The sequence below is a fragment of the Zeugodacus cucurbitae genome, chromosome 4 (genome assembly GCF_028554725.1).
Source record: "Zeugodacus cucurbitae isolate PBARC_wt_2022May chromosome 4, idZeuCucr1.2, whole genome shotgun sequence".
Classification (NCBI taxonomy): Eukaryota; Metazoa; Arthropoda; class Insecta; order Diptera; family Tephritidae; genus Zeugodacus; species Zeugodacus cucurbitae.
The window spans coordinates 41208489-41228319 of record NC_071669.1 but is presented as its reverse complement, the minus strand read 5'-3'; the positions used below and the strand labels follow the sequence as shown (position 1 = coordinate 41228319).

The 19831-nt window shown below is 33.3% G+C and overlaps 2 protein-coding genes and 1 long non-coding RNA gene across 4 annotated transcripts; 1 reads left to right on the top strand and 2 right to left on the bottom strand.

Moving 5' to 3' along the window:
- Nucleotides 1–3435: 3435 nt before the first annotated feature.
- Nucleotides 3436–5494, bottom strand: LOC105220333 (uncharacterized). Of its 2 annotated transcripts, none has more exons than XM_011196774.2 (3): nt 5247–5494; nt 3898–4067; nt 3436–3780 (listed from the first exon to the last, which is right to left on the bottom strand). In XM_011196774.2, exons 1-3 carry the CDS (start codon nt 5347–5349, stop codon nt 3745–3747), a joined length of 309 nt encoding a protein of 102 aa, XP_011195076.1. In that variant the 5' UTR covers nt 5350–5494; the 3' UTR covers nt 3436–3744. The 2 variants fall into 2 exon arrangements, with proteins under 2 accessions (XP_011195076.1, XP_011195078.1); XM_011196776.2 differs by having other exon boundaries at nt 3908–4067.
- A 225-nt stretch (nt 5495–5719) lies between these two features.
- LOC128921467 (uncharacterized) lies at nt 5720–17216 on the top strand. The gene is made up of 2 exons (XR_008470908.1): nt 5720–6875; nt 16949–17216. It is a non-coding gene; the product is annotated as an uncharacterized LOC128921467 (long non-coding RNA).
- LOC128921466 (uncharacterized) lies at nt 13988–15401 on the bottom strand. Its single transcript, XM_054229220.1, has 2 exons — nt 14948–15401; nt 13988–14501 (listed from the first exon to the last, which is right to left on the bottom strand). Exons 1-2 carry the CDS (start codon nt 14964–14966, stop codon nt 14074–14076), a joined length of 447 nt encoding a protein of 148 aa, XP_054085195.1. The 5' UTR covers nt 14967–15401; the 3' UTR covers nt 13988–14073.
- Nucleotides 17217–19831: the final 2615 nt, after the last annotated feature.

Below are 19831 nucleotides of genomic sequence, written 5' to 3'. Positions count from 1 at the left end.
AATTTTTTACAAAATAGAAAATGGGAGTGGCGTCGCCCACTTATGGGTCAAAAACCCTATCTCAAGAACTACTCGACAGATTTCAATGAAATTCGGTATCTAATATTTTCTTGGCACCCTGATGACACTGCTGGAATATGGGCGAAATCGGTTCATAACTACGCCTACTTCCCATATAACTCAATTTTGAATCCTCCTGATTCGTTCACTTTATAATGTATGCATAAGGAACCGATTAAGATAGCGAAATAAAACTTTTCTCAAATACTGAATTTAAGCTGTGACATCACTTGTGGAAAAATTGTCAAAACCGAACCATGACTTTTCAAGGCCCCTGATATCAAACATGAAGAACTCAGTGCCTAAGGGTAATTTTTCACCGAAAATATAGGTAAATCTCTAAATAAATTGCGAGGGTTGCACCCGAACTTAGCCTTTCCTTACTTGTTTTCTTATATGTATATTACATGGTTACCAAACCAAGGTAAATGGGAAGTGGAGCTGTTTCAACTAAATGTGCCGCATGAATAGATCAATCGTAAGAGGACTCATACTACTTGGAAGAATTTAATTGCCGCTTTTCAACAGACACATTTTCATAAAGATCGGTGCTGAAGTGCTTCACAAATAGTACTTGTATAGAAACAGTAAATTATGTAATAAGTGTTTTCTTTAATGCTACATATTGTTAGAGCGCGTGTTCTCAATGTTGCAAAGCTTAGTAACGAGAATGTTTAAATTGTTTTATTTTTGCCTGCAGCCATGCATTTATTTTCTATACAAAGTTGATTGTTTACAATTTATTACTTTTAATAAGTATTTTTCTAGCATTAAATATTTGTAATTGAATAAGGCCTTGAAGTAAAGTAAAAGGGGATTTGTATAAATTTATTGAAGTATTATGACAATCCACAGCCCAATTATGAACAGTAAGTTTCTATCAATATACTGTATATGCATTTACTTACTTACTTAAATTTGAGTGGCAAATTTAATAGGATATAATTTAGAATTGAATACCAATTTTCACTTTAGCAAATCACCTATTTCAAGGTCTTAGGTAAGGTCTTATTAAAATTTATTATTTCATGTTGTTTCCTACGGTTGTGTACGGTTGTCTTCGGTTGTCCGAAAAGTGATCCGAGCTCATATACCACCTAAGGCACTCCCTTTACTTACTGTATCAATTACCACCATTTTCGTCCCCTTGGTTGACATTATTTCGAAAATAAAATTAAGGGTAAATGATATGATCGTCACCAAAAATTATTCTTTACCATATATGTATGAACTTGCTAATGATGTTGAGTTTTGACACACTAATTCGAATCCTTACGATGTCTTTCATTTAAACTAAATACTTCTTAAAGTTCTAAAATTGAAGTGTCCAGTTGTTATAAAATTCTTAATATGAAAATTTAAAATATTTAGTAATAACTCCTCAAGCAGAAATACATAATTTTCCAATACCTTTCGATAAGTGGCACCTATTGAAACGAACTTTTTGATGTTGGTCAGGATTGAAATTGAACTTAATTCTTACATAATGGTAACGCGCAGTTCTATTTATTATACCTTGATAAAACATTATTTACAATTACCTTTTCCAAGGCATATTTATTTATATATCTGTTAGACAGACGCCTTCTTCTCAATTTGCCGAATCTAGTTTGATTGAACTCATTGCAAAAATAAAAAAATAATAAATAAATTATAATTCAATAATAACTAAAATTTATTTAAATGATTTAATAAAAAAAAATATTTTCATAATTAATAAATTGAAACATAAAATTTATCACATTGCGACTTTATATTCATTTTCCTATCCTTTTTAATGAATATAGTTTAAGAGTGAGAAGGTTGCTTTAGTTCTGCATCTCTCAACATTTGTTTAGTTTTTCTTTAGCACACACGACTTTTTTACCGACTGTCTACGAATTCGTGTGCTTGTATATAAACATTCTGTGCCCAGGAACATAATTCATACCGCCAGAAGTAAAATACAAAAGTAACAACTGCCTTTCCTCGAACGCATGCTGTGTTGGTCCACGAGTTATTAAATTAAAACGAAAATAGCAGATTAAGCCTCGTCTAGAACGTGGCAGTCATGACGAATCCGCGAAACACCATCGTAACTGCACACAGCAAGGTAGCGGATTATCGTAAGCTCGAAAACGAGCAGACAAGAGTATTTTCATTAAAATAATCCTGGAAATTTACCGAGTAATAATGCAGCAATTTTGATAATAAAGAAGTATAGGTTGTTATACCCTCCCAACATTCTGTTTTTGTTTGTTCAACTAACGATTGTTTCTAACTAACTGGAATAGGTATGGGTCCATATGTTTTCAAGTAATTGGTCCCGATATATTCGCCGTGGACTAACCATATAATTTGCAATGAGTGTATGCAACTACAAGACCTACATTCTTGCATAAACTCGGTAGAAATACTGCATATCACCAATTAAATCTCTTTTCGGAAAATCGCTTAACAATCAAGCTAATTCTCTTATAGTAAGTATGTTTAAGGTATCAGCACTACATAAATAATATCATTTGAATAATATTTCTAATGAAATGTATGCTTTATAACTTACTTTGTTACTTTTATAAGATATGCATTTTGGATATTTCCAATCAGTGGTAGGTTCTGAAATCCGCATGTCCTTGGTATTTTGGCGACAATTAAATTGAATTAATTAGTTCATTAATAACATAACAATATGAATAACTTTATTTGTGATTTTAATAACTACTTGTGGACATATTTATCTGTATATACTTACGAGTATATATCCTATGAAAAGTTTAACCCGAAACTTGTAAAAGACCATGTCTCAATATGCTGTAATGCAAAATGCATCTTCGTTATAAATAAATACAGAAATATATGTCTCGACCTGTTCGTTTTATCACTACATATTACATATTTTCGATGTTTGTGTTTCTCCATTGGCTTTAAAGGGTAATCGGCTTTTTGCTGCCAATTACCTGTGTTTACTTCATTACCATCGTATTCTGGCCATTTAACTGCTTCAGTATTGCAATTATGCATCGATCTCATATATGAAAATTTTTGTTGCTTTGTCATTGCCTTGAATATTTCACTAGGTATATTGAAGCTGATAACCGCGGCTTTTCATTTCTTGGAATTCACATACGGTTATATATGGAAGAGTGTATTTTATGCAAATCTATTTCATCGTATGGATGGTTCGTATATTTTCTGTTTTATATTTCTTATTTGTAAAAACTATATATTTTAAAACATAAGGAGTAAAGTGAAACCTTGGAAAAGAATGAGCATTTAACCGCTTCTTATATACCCTGTTCATGTGTTGGAATTTCCAGCAAATCTCTAACGAATAATTAGATTTTCTAAGTAATATTAACACTCAAGTTTCATTATAATTCATACCAGAATCTTTTATTTCTAATTTAGTAATTTTCTTGAAGTTAACTTGTTTAGAAACTATTACGTAAAGCCATGATAATAATGTCTAGCTGCTACCAAGATGAAGGGGCAACTACGGCATATCAAGCATTCTGCATACTCACTACTCCTTAGCCAAAGTTGTTTATATTTCAAATAAAGCTGGTGCAGTTTAGGTTTGCCATAAGCATGTTGTGGTTCTTTCGTTCCAAAGTGGTGCCAATGGAGCTCATTTCTCGGATTAATTAACTGAAGCTTTATTTTTATAATTTTTGATTACTTTATATTTTATTCAACTCCAGTTAGTCACAACAAATAGTTTTTAGGAAGATTTGGATGCAGCTGTAATATTAAAATTATGGTTTACTAGATATGACTATAGAATTGAAGCAATTGCAAAAAGTTCTTATTTAATATCGATGTCATCTGTATCTAAACTCTCATTGTAATACTTGTCACCTTCACTAACATCATCATAGTCATCGTCGACATCTTGTCATCATCGTCAACATCTTCACTATCATCATCGCTATTTCCATACTCATCACGTATAATTAAATGGACAGCCTTTTCTGGTAAATTGTGCAAGTTAATTTTTGGCAATCTTCGCATGCTTGAAATTATTGGATCTGAGATTAGAAAAAAAAAGAATTGAGAATATCTTGATTGGACTTTTCCCGATATTTTTTTTTAATCTTTATTGCGAGCTTCTTGTGCTTCTTCTGATAACACCGGTCAACAAAAAAATATTTTTTTGGGGTTTCTGTTCTCATGCTTGAATTCTGATTCTAGACATTTAAAAACACTTAAATATTAATCTTTAGTTCTTGAAGTTTGCTTTGGGCTGATCTACATCGATAAGTATATTTTAATTTATTTCATAAATCAAAGATGGCAGCACTTTGATTAACCCGAAAGTAAACAGTATTATTATTTGTAAAAGACACAGTAGTGAATGTTAACCTGTTATAGTTGTAACAACAATATTAGTGTATGACTCAGTTAAAAAATGGCATCAAGTCAGTGTAAAAATGATGTTGATTCATTCTGTTTTATTTGCGGTGAATTTATTAAAGTTAGAAGTAAAAAGTTTGCTTTATCAACAAATTTGAAACTTTGCGAAGCCTATGAAGCATAATTTAACCTAAAAGTAAGTAATCAAAATAATATATAGTGAAATTGTAGAAAAACTAAAAAAATCAGTAATTTCTGCTTAAAAATCGAAAAATTGCTCTAATTTCTACGAAAGCAAACTTTAACCGGAAAAAAAATTTTCCTTATTTTTGTCATAGGAGAAATTAAAATTTAACATGTAGATGTCAGACCCAAAAATCGTGTTGACCGGTGAAATTGACGAAATCTGGCCATAATTTTATTTTTATAAAACTATGTCTCCATGCCAAAAATGAGTGAAATCGGGTCATAACTCCCATATACCTAATATTGGGGTTTTAAAACTTTAAATGGACTTTATACCATATACATAGATACCGAATATATGGGTCAAATTGTGTGTTATATTAAGTTAAATAAATAAGTTGCGAGAGTATTAAATGTTCGGTTATTTACGGTATTTTGAGAATGTGGCAGCTGTCCAATATTTCTTGTCTGCATCCAAACTGGGCAATTTAAAAAAAAAACAATTCGTTTACTAAGTTTCAAAAAGAAAGCGCAATTTTTACTTATGGGGGATGGATATACAGACATTCCGAATTCGATTCATCTGTTCATCCTGGTTAGTTTAAATATACAATCGCGCGGAACTATTTGTTTACCGACAATTAAACTTATCTACTGCTTATACTTACGTACTTTTCTTCCTTGTTTAGAATTTGGTGTACTGGTGCGTTTAAGCAACTTAAATTTTATTTTCACACAGCCTCTCACATAGAACGTTGGCTTATTAGTCATAGTTCATAGTTCAGTTTATGCTTTCGCATGTATATAAGTCTTCGCTAAATGTAGGAGAGAATAATTTTTAGAAACTTTATATTATTTAACACATATTAAAGTTCATTATTAACTTGCTCGCTCTATTATTAACTTGATTGATATACAAAACAACTAATATATTTTGAAGACGCCTGACTTCAGGCATACTGAATTTATTTATACTTACAGTAACTAAATCATACTTAAAGTGAAGATTTTGGTCAGTTTATTATACTTACTGTCAGCGAAAAATTATAAGTATAGATCTTAAGACAAAAATACCATATTATATAATTCTTAAAGTGGTGGAAACTACATATACGTTAATATGTATGTACATACATGTGGGAACGGTAGTGCGACCCATTACTAGAAGTGGACGCACATACAACAACATACAGCCCTGAAAGATAGCGAGTAGAGTAGTACAATAACATGCAACTCTGAAAGATAACGAGTAGAGAAGAGTAGCGAGAACAAGCGGGTAGGATAAAACGAACGATCTCAGAGTTGGAATAGACGCGGACGCGAACACACGGCACTGGTAACCTTTTTGACTTGTTAAACGGATATTCTTAACTTTTAAAATAAACGTTGTAATGAACTATTTTTAAAATAAACGTTGTAATAAACTATTCTTAACTTTTAAAATAAACGTTGTAATGAACTATTCTTAACTTTTAAAAGAAATGTGGTAATAAACCTTTACGTTTTAAATAAACAAATCCACAAACCCACAAATTGGGGGCTCATACCGTGGAAAAATTGTGGATAAAATTTTAATGCGTGTTTTACTTATCGGTGACTGTACATGAAGCGGTAAAAGCGTCCGTAAGCGTCGATATCCCAACATTTTTTTTCCGTTAACTTTCATTGAAGAAGACTAGCAAATCACTCAAGCTGCGGGCGAGAGTGAGCTAGTAAGAACATATTGGTTGGTGTCAGTGAATAAGCAGAACGTGCGTTGGAGAAGACTAGCAGATCACTCAAGCTGCGGGTGAGAGTGAGCTAGTAAGAACATATTGGTTGGTGTCAGTGAATAAGCAGAACGTGCGTTGAAGAAGACTAGCAGGTCACTCAAGCTGCGGGTGAGAGTGAGCTAGTAAGAACATATTGGTTGGTGTCAGTGAATAAGCAGAACGTGCGTTGAAGAAGACTAGCAGATCACTCAAGCTGCGGGTGAGAGTGAGCTAGTAAGAACATATTGGTTGGTGTCAATGAATAAGCAGAGCGTGCGTTGAAGAAGGCTAGCAGATCACTCAAGCTGCGGGTGAGAGTGAGCTAGTAAGAACATATTGGTCGGTGTCAGTGAATAAGCAGAACGTGCGTTGAGGAAGGCCAGCTGGTGAGCGGCGGTGAGTAAGCAGAAAGGCGAAATCAACTAGAAAGCACAAGCTGAAACAAAAGCGAAGCGAGTGTACAACGTGAAGGCGTTTCGGCGAAAATACAAGTACAAAGCTTATGTGTGATGAATGAGCAGAACGGCGATTTAAGGAAAAGCAAAGGTATTTGCAGCAGCGAGAAACATTTCATTCAGAAGTAGTTTGTTTAGAAACATTGTAATAAGAGTAATTTGTTTAGAAATATCGTTATAAGAGTAATTTGTTTAGAAACATTCCATTCAAAAGTAGTTTGTTCAGAAATATTCAGATACCGTAATATTACTGTGTGGTGCCCAAAATATGGACAGACAAACGATACTGACGTTTAACGTCAGGGAACTGCAACAAGCACTCCGTGAACTAGACATTTCCGTTACTGGACGTAAAGCGGAGTTGCAAAAAAGACTATTGTTGCACTACGGACATGAGACAATTACGGACGACAGAAATGACGAATCAGTTAGTTCCTATGAAGATGTACAAGACACAAATTTTACGACCGCGGTGACACCGATTAATAGATCCACCTTTACGTTCAACGATATAAAAGAAAGTTTAACACAATTTAGTGGAGATGATAATATTGATATCCGACAATGGATAAGCGAATTTGAGGAAAGCGCAGTAGTAGTAGGGTGGAATAATGTGCAAAAATTCATTTATAGCAAACAACTGTTAAAGGGAGCCGCCAAATTATTCATTAGAAGCCAACGAGGCTTAGTGAGCTGGGAACTCCTTAAGCAAGAACTGATCAGTGAGTTTGGGAAAAAATTATCGTCGTCAGAAGTACATAATCAGTTAAGAAGTCGTAAGAAGAGGGTAAACGAAACGTTTCGCGAGTATTTGTATGTTCTTACTGAAATTAGCAAACCATTAAGCATTGATACGGAGAGCTTAATAGCATATTTCATTGAAGGTATAACAGACACGAAACTAAACAAAGCGGTTTTGTACGAAGCAAAAACAATTGAAGAATTAAAAGAAAAAATTAAAATTTACGAAAAAATTCATTGTAAACCAGTTAGGTCAATACAGAATACCGGCAATATTCCTTACAATCAAAAACATACAAAATCGTGTTTTAAGTGTGGAAGCTCTACACATCTCATTCGTGACTGCAGCAGTCAGCAAACAAAATGTTTCAAATGTAATGGCATAGGACACAAGTCTTTCGAGTGCAAAAGTGCTGAAAGTATAAAAGTAAAGAAGGAATCAGATAAAATTAATGTTGTAAATGTTACCGGAAAAATAAGTTTACCTGTAAAAATAGTGAAAGTAGGTGGGCTAAAAATTGATGCACTGGTTGATACCGGATGTTGTTTGTGTTTAATTCGGCGTGATGTTTTCGATAAAATTAATTTTGATGGTGAAGTGACCGATGACAAAAGAACTTTGTATGGCGCCTGCGCAAAAGAATTTTCAACGTATGGTAGTTTCGTTACAGAATTGGAAGTTGATGATTTAAAATTCTTACAGCAGTTTCACATCACCAGCGAAACTGCTATTCCATATTCGGTATTCATAGGCACATCAGTATTAGATAAAGTCAACATTAATATAAAGCCAGAAGGAGCGAAATTTGTAAAGAGAAACAATATTAAACCAGAGGTAGAAGGAAAAAGTAAAGAAAACAGAATGGAATTACTACATGAGTTTGAGGAGTTATGTTTGAATGTAGAAGAATATAGCGATAACGTAGTTATTCGGGAATTGGTAAATAGTTATAAGCCCCAATGTATTGAAAAATGTCTAACTAAAATGAAAATCGTTTTAAGCGACGAAGTACCTGTATTTCAACGTCCACGAAGACTATCTTTAGAAGACAAAAATTTCGTAAACCAGCAAGTAGAAAATTGGTTAGAAGCTGACATCATACAGCCAAGTTTTTCAAATTACGCATCTCCGATTGTTATAGTAAACAAAAAAGATGGGTCAAAAAGGTTGTGTTGTGACTACAGGTTGTTAAATAAGAAAATCATTCGAGATAATTTTCCGATGGCACAGATCGACGATGTTTTAGATAGGTTGCAGCAAGCAAAAATATTCACAACATTGGACTTGGAAGATGGATTCTTCCATGTACCTGTAGCCGAAGATTCGATAAAATATACAGCATTCGTGACCCCAGATGGGCATTACGAATTTAAATACGTTCCATTCGGTATATGTAACTCGCCAGCTGTATTTTGTAGGTTCATAAACTATGTTTTTAGAGACCTCATAAAAGACGGAACGATTTCTATATATATGGACGACATCATTATTCCTTCCAAAGACGACGATGAAGGGATAATGAAACTGAAACGAGTTTTAGAAATAGGATCACGATACGGTGTGCGTATCAAATGGAAAAAGTGTCAATTTTTGGAGAGAAAGGTTAACTTCCTTGGATACATTATTGAGGCGGGAACAATTAAACCTTCTAAAGAAAAGATTCAGGCTATTCAAAATTACCCAATACCAAGTAACAGAAAGACTGTTGAACGATTTATCGGGTTAACTTCTTACTTTAGACGATTTGTGAGTGGGTACGCATCACTAGCAAAGCCTTTAACAGATTTACTTAAGAAGGACAGCACTTTTAAAATAGGAAAAGAACAGGTAGCATCTTTTCAAACTTTAAAGAATGCCTTAACCACATCACCGGTTCTTCGGTTGTACAACCCTCATGGTGAAACCGAGATCCACACAGATGCATCAAAATTTGGATATGGGGCAATTTTTATGCAAAAGTGTAGTGAAGATCAGAATTTTCATCCAGTACAGTTTTTAAGCAGAAAAACAAGTCAGACAGAAGAAAACTATAGCTCATATGAGTTAGAAGTCTTAGCAGTCATTACAGCGTTAAAAAAATGGCGAATCTATCTAAAAGGAGTAAAGTTCACAATAATTACAGATTGTAACGCTTTCGCGCTTACGATGCGTAAAGAAGACGTACCCCCCAGAGTCGCAAGATGGGCTCTATTTTTACAAGAATTTGACTACCAAATTGTACATAGGTCCGGATCTCAGATGAGGCATGTAGATGCTTTAAGCAGAATGTATTGCCTACAGATGGAAGAGACTTTAAGACATCGATTGTTACAAGCTCAGTTGAATGATGATTGGACGAAAGCTGTTAGGACAATATTGGAAAAGGGTCACTTTGAAGATTTCTATATCTCTCATGGAATTTTATGCAAAGATCCTTCTAAAGAACTAGTAGTTGTACCTTGTTCAATGGAAGAGGACATAATAAGGACAGTGCATAGACAGAATCACTTTGCTGCACGTAAAACACAAGAGTTAGTAGAGAAATCTTATTATATTCCACAGCTAGGACAGAAGATTGTTCGAATAGTAGCCAGTTGTATAGAGTGCATTGTAGCAAATGCAAAAATGGGTAAGAAAGAAGGGTTCCTTACCCCGATTCCTAAAGATGATCAACCGTTAGGCACTTACCACTTAGACCACTTAGGACCTTTGACGGCTACTGCAAAACGTTATAACCACATTTTATCAGTTGTAGATGCGTTCTCTAAATTTGTCTGGTTGTACCCAACAAAAGATACTGGTGCATTAGCAGTGATTGATAGGTTAGGTAAACAAGCAGCCATTTTTGGAAACCCAAGAAGAATAATAACGGACAGAGGTGCAGCCTTTACCTCCCAAGTTTTTAAAAACTATTGTAGTGAGCAAGGAATACAACATCTATGTATTGCGACGGGTGTGCCGAGGGGAAACGGACAGGTGGAGCGCATCCACCGAACGGTAATCCCAATATTGACGAAACTGTCTTTGAACAATCCAGATCAATGGTATAAAAACGTCGACAATGTACAAAAATGTTTAAACAATTATCCAAATCGTAGCACAAAGGTGTCCCCATTTAAACTATTAACTGGACTTAACATGCGTTTAGAAAATCAGGTAGACTTGAGCGAATACATTGAAAACGAAGTAATAAAAGAGCTAGAAACCGAACGTGAACAGATTAGAGAGACTGCTAAGAGAAATATTAAAGCAATACAGGAAGAAAATCGGAAAAACTATAATGCGACTAGAAAAGCCGAACAAACGTATGAAGAAAATGAATTAGTAGCTATAAAGCGTACACAATACGGTCCCACATTAAAGATTAAGAAAAAGTTCTTAGGTCCGTATAAAATTATTAAAAAGCTGAACCACGGTCGGTATGATGTCGAGAAGGTAGGTGAACATGAAGGACCGAATCGAACGACAACAGTAGCCGAATTCATGAAAAAATGGTGCGTGTCGTTCGAGGACGAACGAATGTCAGGACGGCCGAGTGTGGGAACGGTAGTGCGACCCATTACTAGAAGTGGACGCACATACAACAACATACAGCCCTGAAAGATAGCGAGTAGAGTAGTACAATAACATGCAACTCTGAAAGATAACGAGTAGAGAAGAGTAGCGAGAACAAGCGGGTAGGATAAAACGAACGATCTCAGAGTTGGAATAGACGCGGACGCGAACACACGGCACTGGTAACCTTTTTGACTTGTTAAACGGATATTCTTAACTTTTAAAATAAACGTTGTAATGAACTATTTTTAAAATAAACGTTGTAATAAACTATTCTTAACTTTTAAAATAAACGTTGTAATGAACTATTCTTAACTTTTAAAAGAAATGTGGTAATAAACCTTTACGTTTTAAATAAACAAATCCACAAACCCACATACATATTATATGTGCACATTTGTATATCACATGAGCAAACTTTTAAACTTTTAAATGTATTTACTCAAAAAGTTTTTGCTGTTCCTTACCATGTGTCAGCAAATCTACATTTTCACCACAATTGCTAAATCTTCTAGCGGCACGTTCACTTCACACCACAACTACGTACTATTTCAACTATTTCAAAGAGCGTGACTTTAAAATATTATAGCTACTTTTAGTGACATATTTGTATACCAATACTTCAAAGGGTGATTATCTATTCGTTTATACTTTCTTCCAACAAGAGTTTTGCGAAATTTTAAAATTATGTAAATTTTGCGTTTAACCAAAAGTGACTTGAATGAAGAGCCTACTACAATAACAATAATCGTAATATATATTGTACTAGCAGACCCGGCGAACTTCGTACCGCCTTAGCGTAAATTTGGTGCACTACTTTATTTTGTATAGCTGACCTATCTTATGTATGCGTACCTATTCAATTTGAACTGGAATCTATAATATCCTCCATATAAAAATGAATACTTATTACAAATTGTTTGTATGGGAGATTAGAAAGGTGTGAATTTAAGGCATTTTCAGGCATTTTTTTCTCTCCGTAAGAAACATCCTCAAACCCCTTGGAATACACACAAAAAAGAATCAGCCAAATCGGTCAAGCCGGTTTCATGCTATGTCGTGACAACGGAAAACGGGTTTAATTTTTCGTTTTTGTGGCTAAGGTATACATTAAATTTGTAAATTTTTCAATGCAGAGAAAAAATTTTTACGCATAAAGACGAAAACGTTATACCTTCTTCAAAGTCGAGGTTGATTATGTTAAGCAGCATGATAACAACTCACACTACTTTTAATTGCAAGTGAGTGGGGATAATCCAGCAATTTTAAATAGTCTGTGAGATAATTGAATACGTCATCCTGGTTTGTAGCTGTGTCAACTCTCCTGAAATTCTAAATTGTCGCATTAAGATCGAAGAGATTCTTGTTTTTTTACCACCAATATAGGTCATTCAAGCAGTCATTTATGGTTATCATATTGTGGTTTCATGTCAGGAAAAACACGATGAATAAGCTTCTTCTTTGAGTCAATGAAGTGACAGAAATATGTTGGAAATGTTATTAATCCATTGAGGTGTCAACTGGGACCCTACCATTTCCAACTGCTTCTACAATCGCAATTTGATATTGTTGCAAAATTAGTGGTATGTTAGTTGTTTATTGGCGAATCTTTATGTGTCGCCATAAAGTAGATGATTTTAATCATGCGATTATCCAGGAATAATTGGAAGAGTCTGGCGTAAATCACCTGCCAACAGAATCATGGCTCCACCAAAAAAGTTTTGGTTGTCGCGTAAATCTTTTGAAGTCCTTCGCAGTGCCTCCAGCGACTTCATGAATATCTGGAAAATCTTCGCTATAGCGCTACTTTTGACGATTTTGCAGACTGGTATTTCTTCGATTTGCAATTTAGGAATAATTTCAAGGCCGAATGTGACGTTGGTTTGCCTACTAACAGTTGCCAAGTTGCCCCCATTCCCGTTAACATTAGTGGTGAAAATGAGAGAAATTGGTTCAGGAATTACATCAGCCCTCATATACTTTATATGATGATTTTATATTGGACTTTATGCCGAATATATGGGTCAAATTGTGTGTTTTTTTTAAAAAATTAATGTTCGGTTGCACTTAGCCTTTCCTTATTTGTTACAAATTGTTTAGGGCTATCGACACAACCTTATACAGTTAAACACTGACAAAAATATTTCAACAAAGCAACAATGACAACCTTCAAAATGTTATTATTTTTTGTTTTCTTTTTTCATATTTTTGTTGTCAATTCAAATAAAATGCTCTTTTTATTATCTTCCTCGCAATTTTTCCATATTTACTTAATTTCTAAACCTTTCCTGCCCTTCCCCGAATATTTCAAGACTTCAATTAGCCAGATCGGTTTGGCCGTTCTCGACTTTTTGCGAGACTAACGAACAGCAATTCATTTTTATATCTATAGATTAGAAATTGTTTGTATGAGAATTTAAAAAAGTGTGGATTTTAGACTTCTTCAGGACCTTATACTTCAAGGAATATTGCAAAAAAAGAATTAGCGAATTCGGTTCAGCTGTTCTCGAGATATGCGCTTAGCAACACATTTTGCGATTCATTTTTAATTAATTTTTCTTAAATGCGTTTTTTAATACTTCACTATTTAATTTTTTATAATTTTCCAACATACAAACCTTGTCCTAACAATAAAGAATTGATAAAACCAAGAATCATCGGATTTGGTACAATCGTTCGAAAGTTATGGGCGTACATACATTTCGAAGATCCATTTTTATTTATATAGAAGAAGATAGATGTGTTTTGTTAGAAAAAAGTACAAAGACAATAAGAAAAGCAATTCAAGCAACGCACATAGGAGCATTTACCCTCAAAAAGCGGACAAAATTATTTAAAGTGATTTTATGGATGAAAATGTGTGATAGAATATAATAATGCAATATATTAAAATAAAACAAGTAAGGAAGGGCTAATTTCGGGTGCAACCGAACATTTTATATTGAATATATATTTAAATAAAATTATAAAATAAAATTATAACAAAAAAAGAAGAACTCCTCCGTGTGTGTTGTTACAAAGCCTCTTCTGATTCAGCAGAATGTTCAGGCAACCCTGTTTCAGTGTCGACGTGGACCTCTGGTTCCTGTGACTCGAAGAGCCTTATAGTTTCACTTAAGAAGGGTTGGCTTTTGCTTCGTTGACGTTTTCGCTGGCAACTTAAAAATTGATCAGATGTGAGAAGAAGCCTGTTTAAAACATCTGAACCCGTGAAAATTTTCTTGCAAAGTCTTGTCGATATAGACGATAATGCTTGTTTCGAGCATATGAAATACTTTAAATCATTACTTAAAGTTTGAAATTCGCCTTCTGGACACTTCATCATTTCTTGAAGCTTTTTTTCCATATATGACGTTTTATCTTCCCATTTTCTCGCAGCGCTTTCCCTACAAAGCATATATAATGTTTTTCGAGACATCTCTATAACTTTTGATTTTGAACCTGAAAAAACGAAATAATAGAACAAATTCCTAACCTAGTTCTTGCACATTTTCAATTCCAGTAATTTTGGGTACTACTCGAAAAATGTATACCCTCTTCCTACCCGTCTAAACTAATTTAGCAGGATTTCAGTATTCAATTAAAACGAACAATAATAAAGCAGTACTAATTTTTTGCAACTGATCAACTTTTTTCAACGCGTTTTTTTTACAAGGGGGGAAAGACGGGGAAAATGTTTAAGCTGATATGTTAAGTAGAAACCCTGTAGTTTACTAAGAAAAGAAAATCAAAGCTCAACTTTGCCCAACACTATAACAAAAACACTAATTTCTAAAAAATTAAAAAAAAAAAAATTTTTTTTTTTTAATGATTCCTTGTTTGATCGAAAAAAACATAATAGTACATTAACTAAATTAATTTTTATATTATTAATAATAAATACATACCATGCTGTCCTGAATCCATAACAAATATTTCCAAGAATTCCGTTCACGCATAAAAAAAACCACTTACAATCTCAAGAACAATGGAGAGTTTCGCGAATAATCATGTGCGTTCTGAACGAAGTCTAGGTTTCGACTACTTGTGTGGCGATATAGCGGCCTGAAGGTCATTCATTTAATCTGTTCATTGTAGACCGGTTATTTAGGTTCCAAAAAAAAATCAATTTTGAGTACCATCGCTGAATTTTGTAATTTTCAATTTTGTCCGGTTTTCGAGGGTAAATGCTCCTATGTGCAACGGTGCGTTGCTGCAAAATAAGTAACTGTAAAACAGAGTAAATATAGTTGACACTGTATTTACATATCTACATTCATGCATACATACGGCAATTTATGCGAGCATTTGATTGTGCTGTTTAGCGTTATTTCACTTGTTCTGCGATCATTTATATATGCACACTTTTTTGCTTTGTACTTTACTTCAATAAGTTATGTAGTAAAAGATGCGAGAGATGGAAGAGAGAGAGTGCATACATATGTATGTACTTTACTTCATTACGTTATGCCGGAAAAGATGTGCAGAGATGGAAGAGAGAGATAGTGCGTGCCGCAAACGATAAAGAGCGCACACACAAAGCGCGCTTCGCTGTAGACTGCGTTTGGTGAACGAAAAGCCTTATGCTTGCAATATTTTTGATTTTTCAAAAACTTCAACCCGAAAGAAAAAGGATTTGATTTCGGAAAATTAAAAAAATAAGTATGCCACTCGCGAGCCTAGAGCAAATGCTTTATTTAAAAAAAATTTATAAAAATCGCTTCAGAACTTTAGGAGATTAGCCGTTACAAACATTTTTCATATAAGCGATTTTATATAATTAGTATAGATAAGGGTTGGGGTAATTTCAGGATCAATATTACTCATTTTCGCCACCAAGCTGAATTATAGCACCTTTTATATACTGACAAAGACTTTTTACTCTAAAGCAATACTCCTTTTCTTATAATAATCTCAGAAATTGGTGCAATTGTGTCATTACTGTGCCGTCCCCTTTTTGTATGCATCTAAAGTAAAAAAAATAAAAATCACTTCAAGTAATAACAGTTTATTGACAAGAAATATAAATTCGATGACAATCCTTTTGGCAAACTGTACAACTGTTACGGCAAAACAAAAAAGCGGTAAAAATCAAAGATTAAAATCAACCATTAAAAACAAGCTAAGCGGTTCCGTGAAAATGTATTCCCATTTGATTTGAAATTCATGACCCACGTTGCCATATTTTGTAGTTAATTCATTACAAAAAATTAAAATAATCAAATTGTACAGCAAATTTAAAAATTGTGCTCTGGCACCATGTTTGGGCATTATATAAAGCCTGTTCCATAGTGTAATTAACAACAAGTTAAATAGTTCATCAAAATTTTCTTTGATATCTTTGATATCAATACTAATGTTCCAATATATGTAAATAGGTTAATATCATCCCTTTTTAATGATTTATGTTCGTGGAGCTGATTTTAGATTTTAATATAAATATAACTCAATTAGGGAAATTTTTATTCTAATATCTTTATTAGTGTTTGAATCTTCATAATATAAAGAAATTGTTATGTACATACCAAATACGCCCCATTAATAATATCAACGTTCGCTGACAGAATTCAAATCATAGCTCCAGTGCTGAGTGATGTATCGACTTCCCGAAGGGATAAGTATACAAACCTTGAGTTTATATATTAAATTTTTTAATTAATGTGCTTCTATACAATTAATTTTTGGGTAGGATTACCTTCGCTCTGGTTAGTGTCAGTGCGTTAGTAAATAGTTCCTTAGGAATACAGTAGTATACCAATAAATGTTCTGAAAAATAGTTTTATATATTTTTATTATATATCAGGATTATGCCAACTGAAAATAATACATTATCTCTCAATTAATACAACCAAATCGCCCCTTCCATTCTATTTATAACTTGAACTTGTCTTTTTTATTTCCTGCTATAGATACGGAGGATGTCTACAATCTAAAATGCATTTGTGTACTCAGAAAATTCTACTAAGAAAATTAAAATCAAGGGCGGATCAATGCGAAAAGTTGGCACAACTTTTCTTCTGCGGTGTGGCTTGCATTACTTATACATTTTCTTAGCTGGTCACAGAATTTGGGCGGCGTATATGTAATTTTAGTTGTCGAGAATGTTTTACATTGTAATCTTGCTCTCTCTCTTTCACATAAATATATAAATAAATGTATATATACATACATCTAAAATCTCGCTAGACAACAAACTGTCCCATATTTTGTAAAGAAACATTTTTAAACAAGCAGTTTGTGCAATATGAAATCAACCGTATATCTATTTTTTAACAGACTGTTTGCAAAATTTTCATTTCATTTGAGTAAGGGTGAAATCGGACTAAGTGGGAGCTGATTGGATTTTTTATGATAGAATATATTTAAGTATTCCTTTGAAAAGCTTACCAGAATCAACAATTTTAACTTTTAAAAAGACTTGCATTTGGTTTCATTTCTTCATATTTCTGTATAGTATGACTCAGATGAATAACTCTGAATCAGTTTCAGGTAATGTTAAAACCTTGTTCTCATGAAAATGTCATTGCTTCAATTACATTTTATTAAGATAACACACGATGCTCATCATACAACCCTTTCGAAAAATGAAAATCATTATAGATAGAATTTGGGGCTGGAATAATTCTTGGACTACAATCTACACTATATCCAAGATTATACGTTACCTTAATTTTGCTAAGATATCATCTTGGTAGACATATTAATACTCGTGTACGGAATAAAGTCCACCGTATCACAGTTTTTCAAATTTTTGGCACAGAGGCAAAAAATATTCTCTATAAATATAGAATATCAGGAAGATTTATGATACATTCGGTAAAAAAATTAGCCACATGCAAAAATATGGAAAGGGCGAATATTGGAATGGATCATTCGCCCACAGTTTCTTTTACATGTCATCTGGTATCCAATGGACTTAGGCAAGTCTTTATACTCTCTTTCAGATATTTGAATTCAATTCGGAAGAAATTTTTTTCTTCTAATAGTGTGCCTCTGTTCCAAAAATTATTAAAATCGGGCCATATCGGTTAATATGTGAGATATCCTGGCCAAATTAAAAGAGCGTATAATTTTTGATATAATGTATGTTGGTTGTGAAAATTTGTGAAATCGGTTCAGGAATTATGTCAGCAATCTTTTACCATATATGATTATTTTCGTTATTCTATTGGGCATTCTGCCGAATATATGGATCAAATTGTGTGTTATCTTAATAAAATTACATCAATAAATTGCGAGAGTATAAAATGTTCGGTTGCACCCGAACTTAGCCTTCACTTAATTACTATGTTTGATATAAGGCAAAATTTCGGTTACTCTTAGCCGCAAAATAAACATGGTCTCAATAGTCATAAACAATGTCTTCAGTCTCCACGAAAAACCGGACACGTGCTAAAGGTGTGTACTAATTTTCTTTAGCCCAATCGACCAAGTGTTAGCTCATTAACGCCTTATTTTATATTCGTCTATCCTCTGTTTGTTTGCTATTTGAGTAACGAAGCACTTTAGCCTATTCCAACCTACTGGCCACCTTATGTACGGATTTCACCACCGGTTTTATCAATCTCTGTCTGTGGGCGTATTTAATGAAAGCAAGTACACATACAGTCAAGGGCATGACAGAGGAACCATATCTGTTTTTGTATTATTTTTTGTGATTTTTCGCTTTTTAAAAAATGTTCACATACGATGCTAAGCATAATCTTTCAGATAACTTTTGAGTATGAAATCTGACAGCCAAAATGCATTTAAAATGTTTCCTTAAGTCAATATGAAAAGTTAGTTAACTAAAGTGAAAATGCAAACATTTAAATTTGGTTTGCATTTTTTCAAAAATATTGATAAGTAGAAAGTTATCAATTATCCACTCTCATCACAAGCAGAATATTGAATAACTGATAATAAAATTGAATACATAAACATATGTAAGTGGTTCTTAATGGCTTTTCCAGCTCAACAATTTGTAAGTATCATACAAGTTTGAGTACTTACATGTATGTATGTATACAGGTGTGTATGACTACTCATTGTCGGAAGCACAACTACTACCATTTGACAAATTCTCTTTGCACGAAACTTATTCAATAAAAAAAATCGAAATGAAAGCAATAAATTTGCATTTTTATGAGTACAAATATGACGTACAATGAATCTTGATTGGGAACTCGTTTACATCAGAGTGTATTCAACAAAGTGAAGTAAGTATATGACATTTCATTTTTCTTTACCCGAATTTGATATGTTTGTTGCCATTGATTTAACCCTTACATTTATTCAAAAATACAAATTTTGAAATTCAAAAGTAAACAAACCAAAGAAAATATTTTTTAAATGAATAAAAGAAAATGACGAATACTTTCTGCTTGTGCAAAACAACTCATGTAAGCAATTTACTAATGTTTTGTGCTTTAACTGACAAATTGCAAAAAATTTTATCAATTATATTATATTGTTCAAGATAAAAAGATGGGTTAATGTAAACAAATACGTTAATTGTTTACTATTTTATTGTCAAACAAGGGTATGTCAAATACTTAGTTCAGTTTGTTGAATACACTTTGGTTTACATATAAAAACTATGCTCAATATGTAGTTGATGACATGGTAAGGCACAACCAGGGAAAGTGGCAACTCAGTGAAATCGTACAATGAAATATGTGTTTGATAGTGAATTATACATCTAACCAAGCTTGTAGAGGATGTAACCAAAATAATGAGTTATCACAGCGAGGTGAGTGGCAGTAAATTTCATTTTTTTATTATTTTCATAAAATCCGCTGAAATAACGAAAA

Excerpts from the sequence above, each read along its gene's own strand:
- LOC105220333 (XM_011196774.2), bottom strand. The coding sequence starts at position 5,349 with ATGACTAATAAGCCAACGTTCTATGTGAGAGGCTGTGTGAAAATAAAA. Across the intron at positions 4,068-5,246 it reads TAAACAAGGAAGAAAAGTAC|ATCCAATAATTTCAAGCATG; the intron begins GTAAGTATAAGC and ends TTCTAATCTCAG. Across the intron at positions 3,781-3,897 it reads CTATGATGATGTTAGTGAAG|CTGCATCCAAATCTTCCTAA; the intron begins GTGACAAGTATT and ends TTAATATTACAG.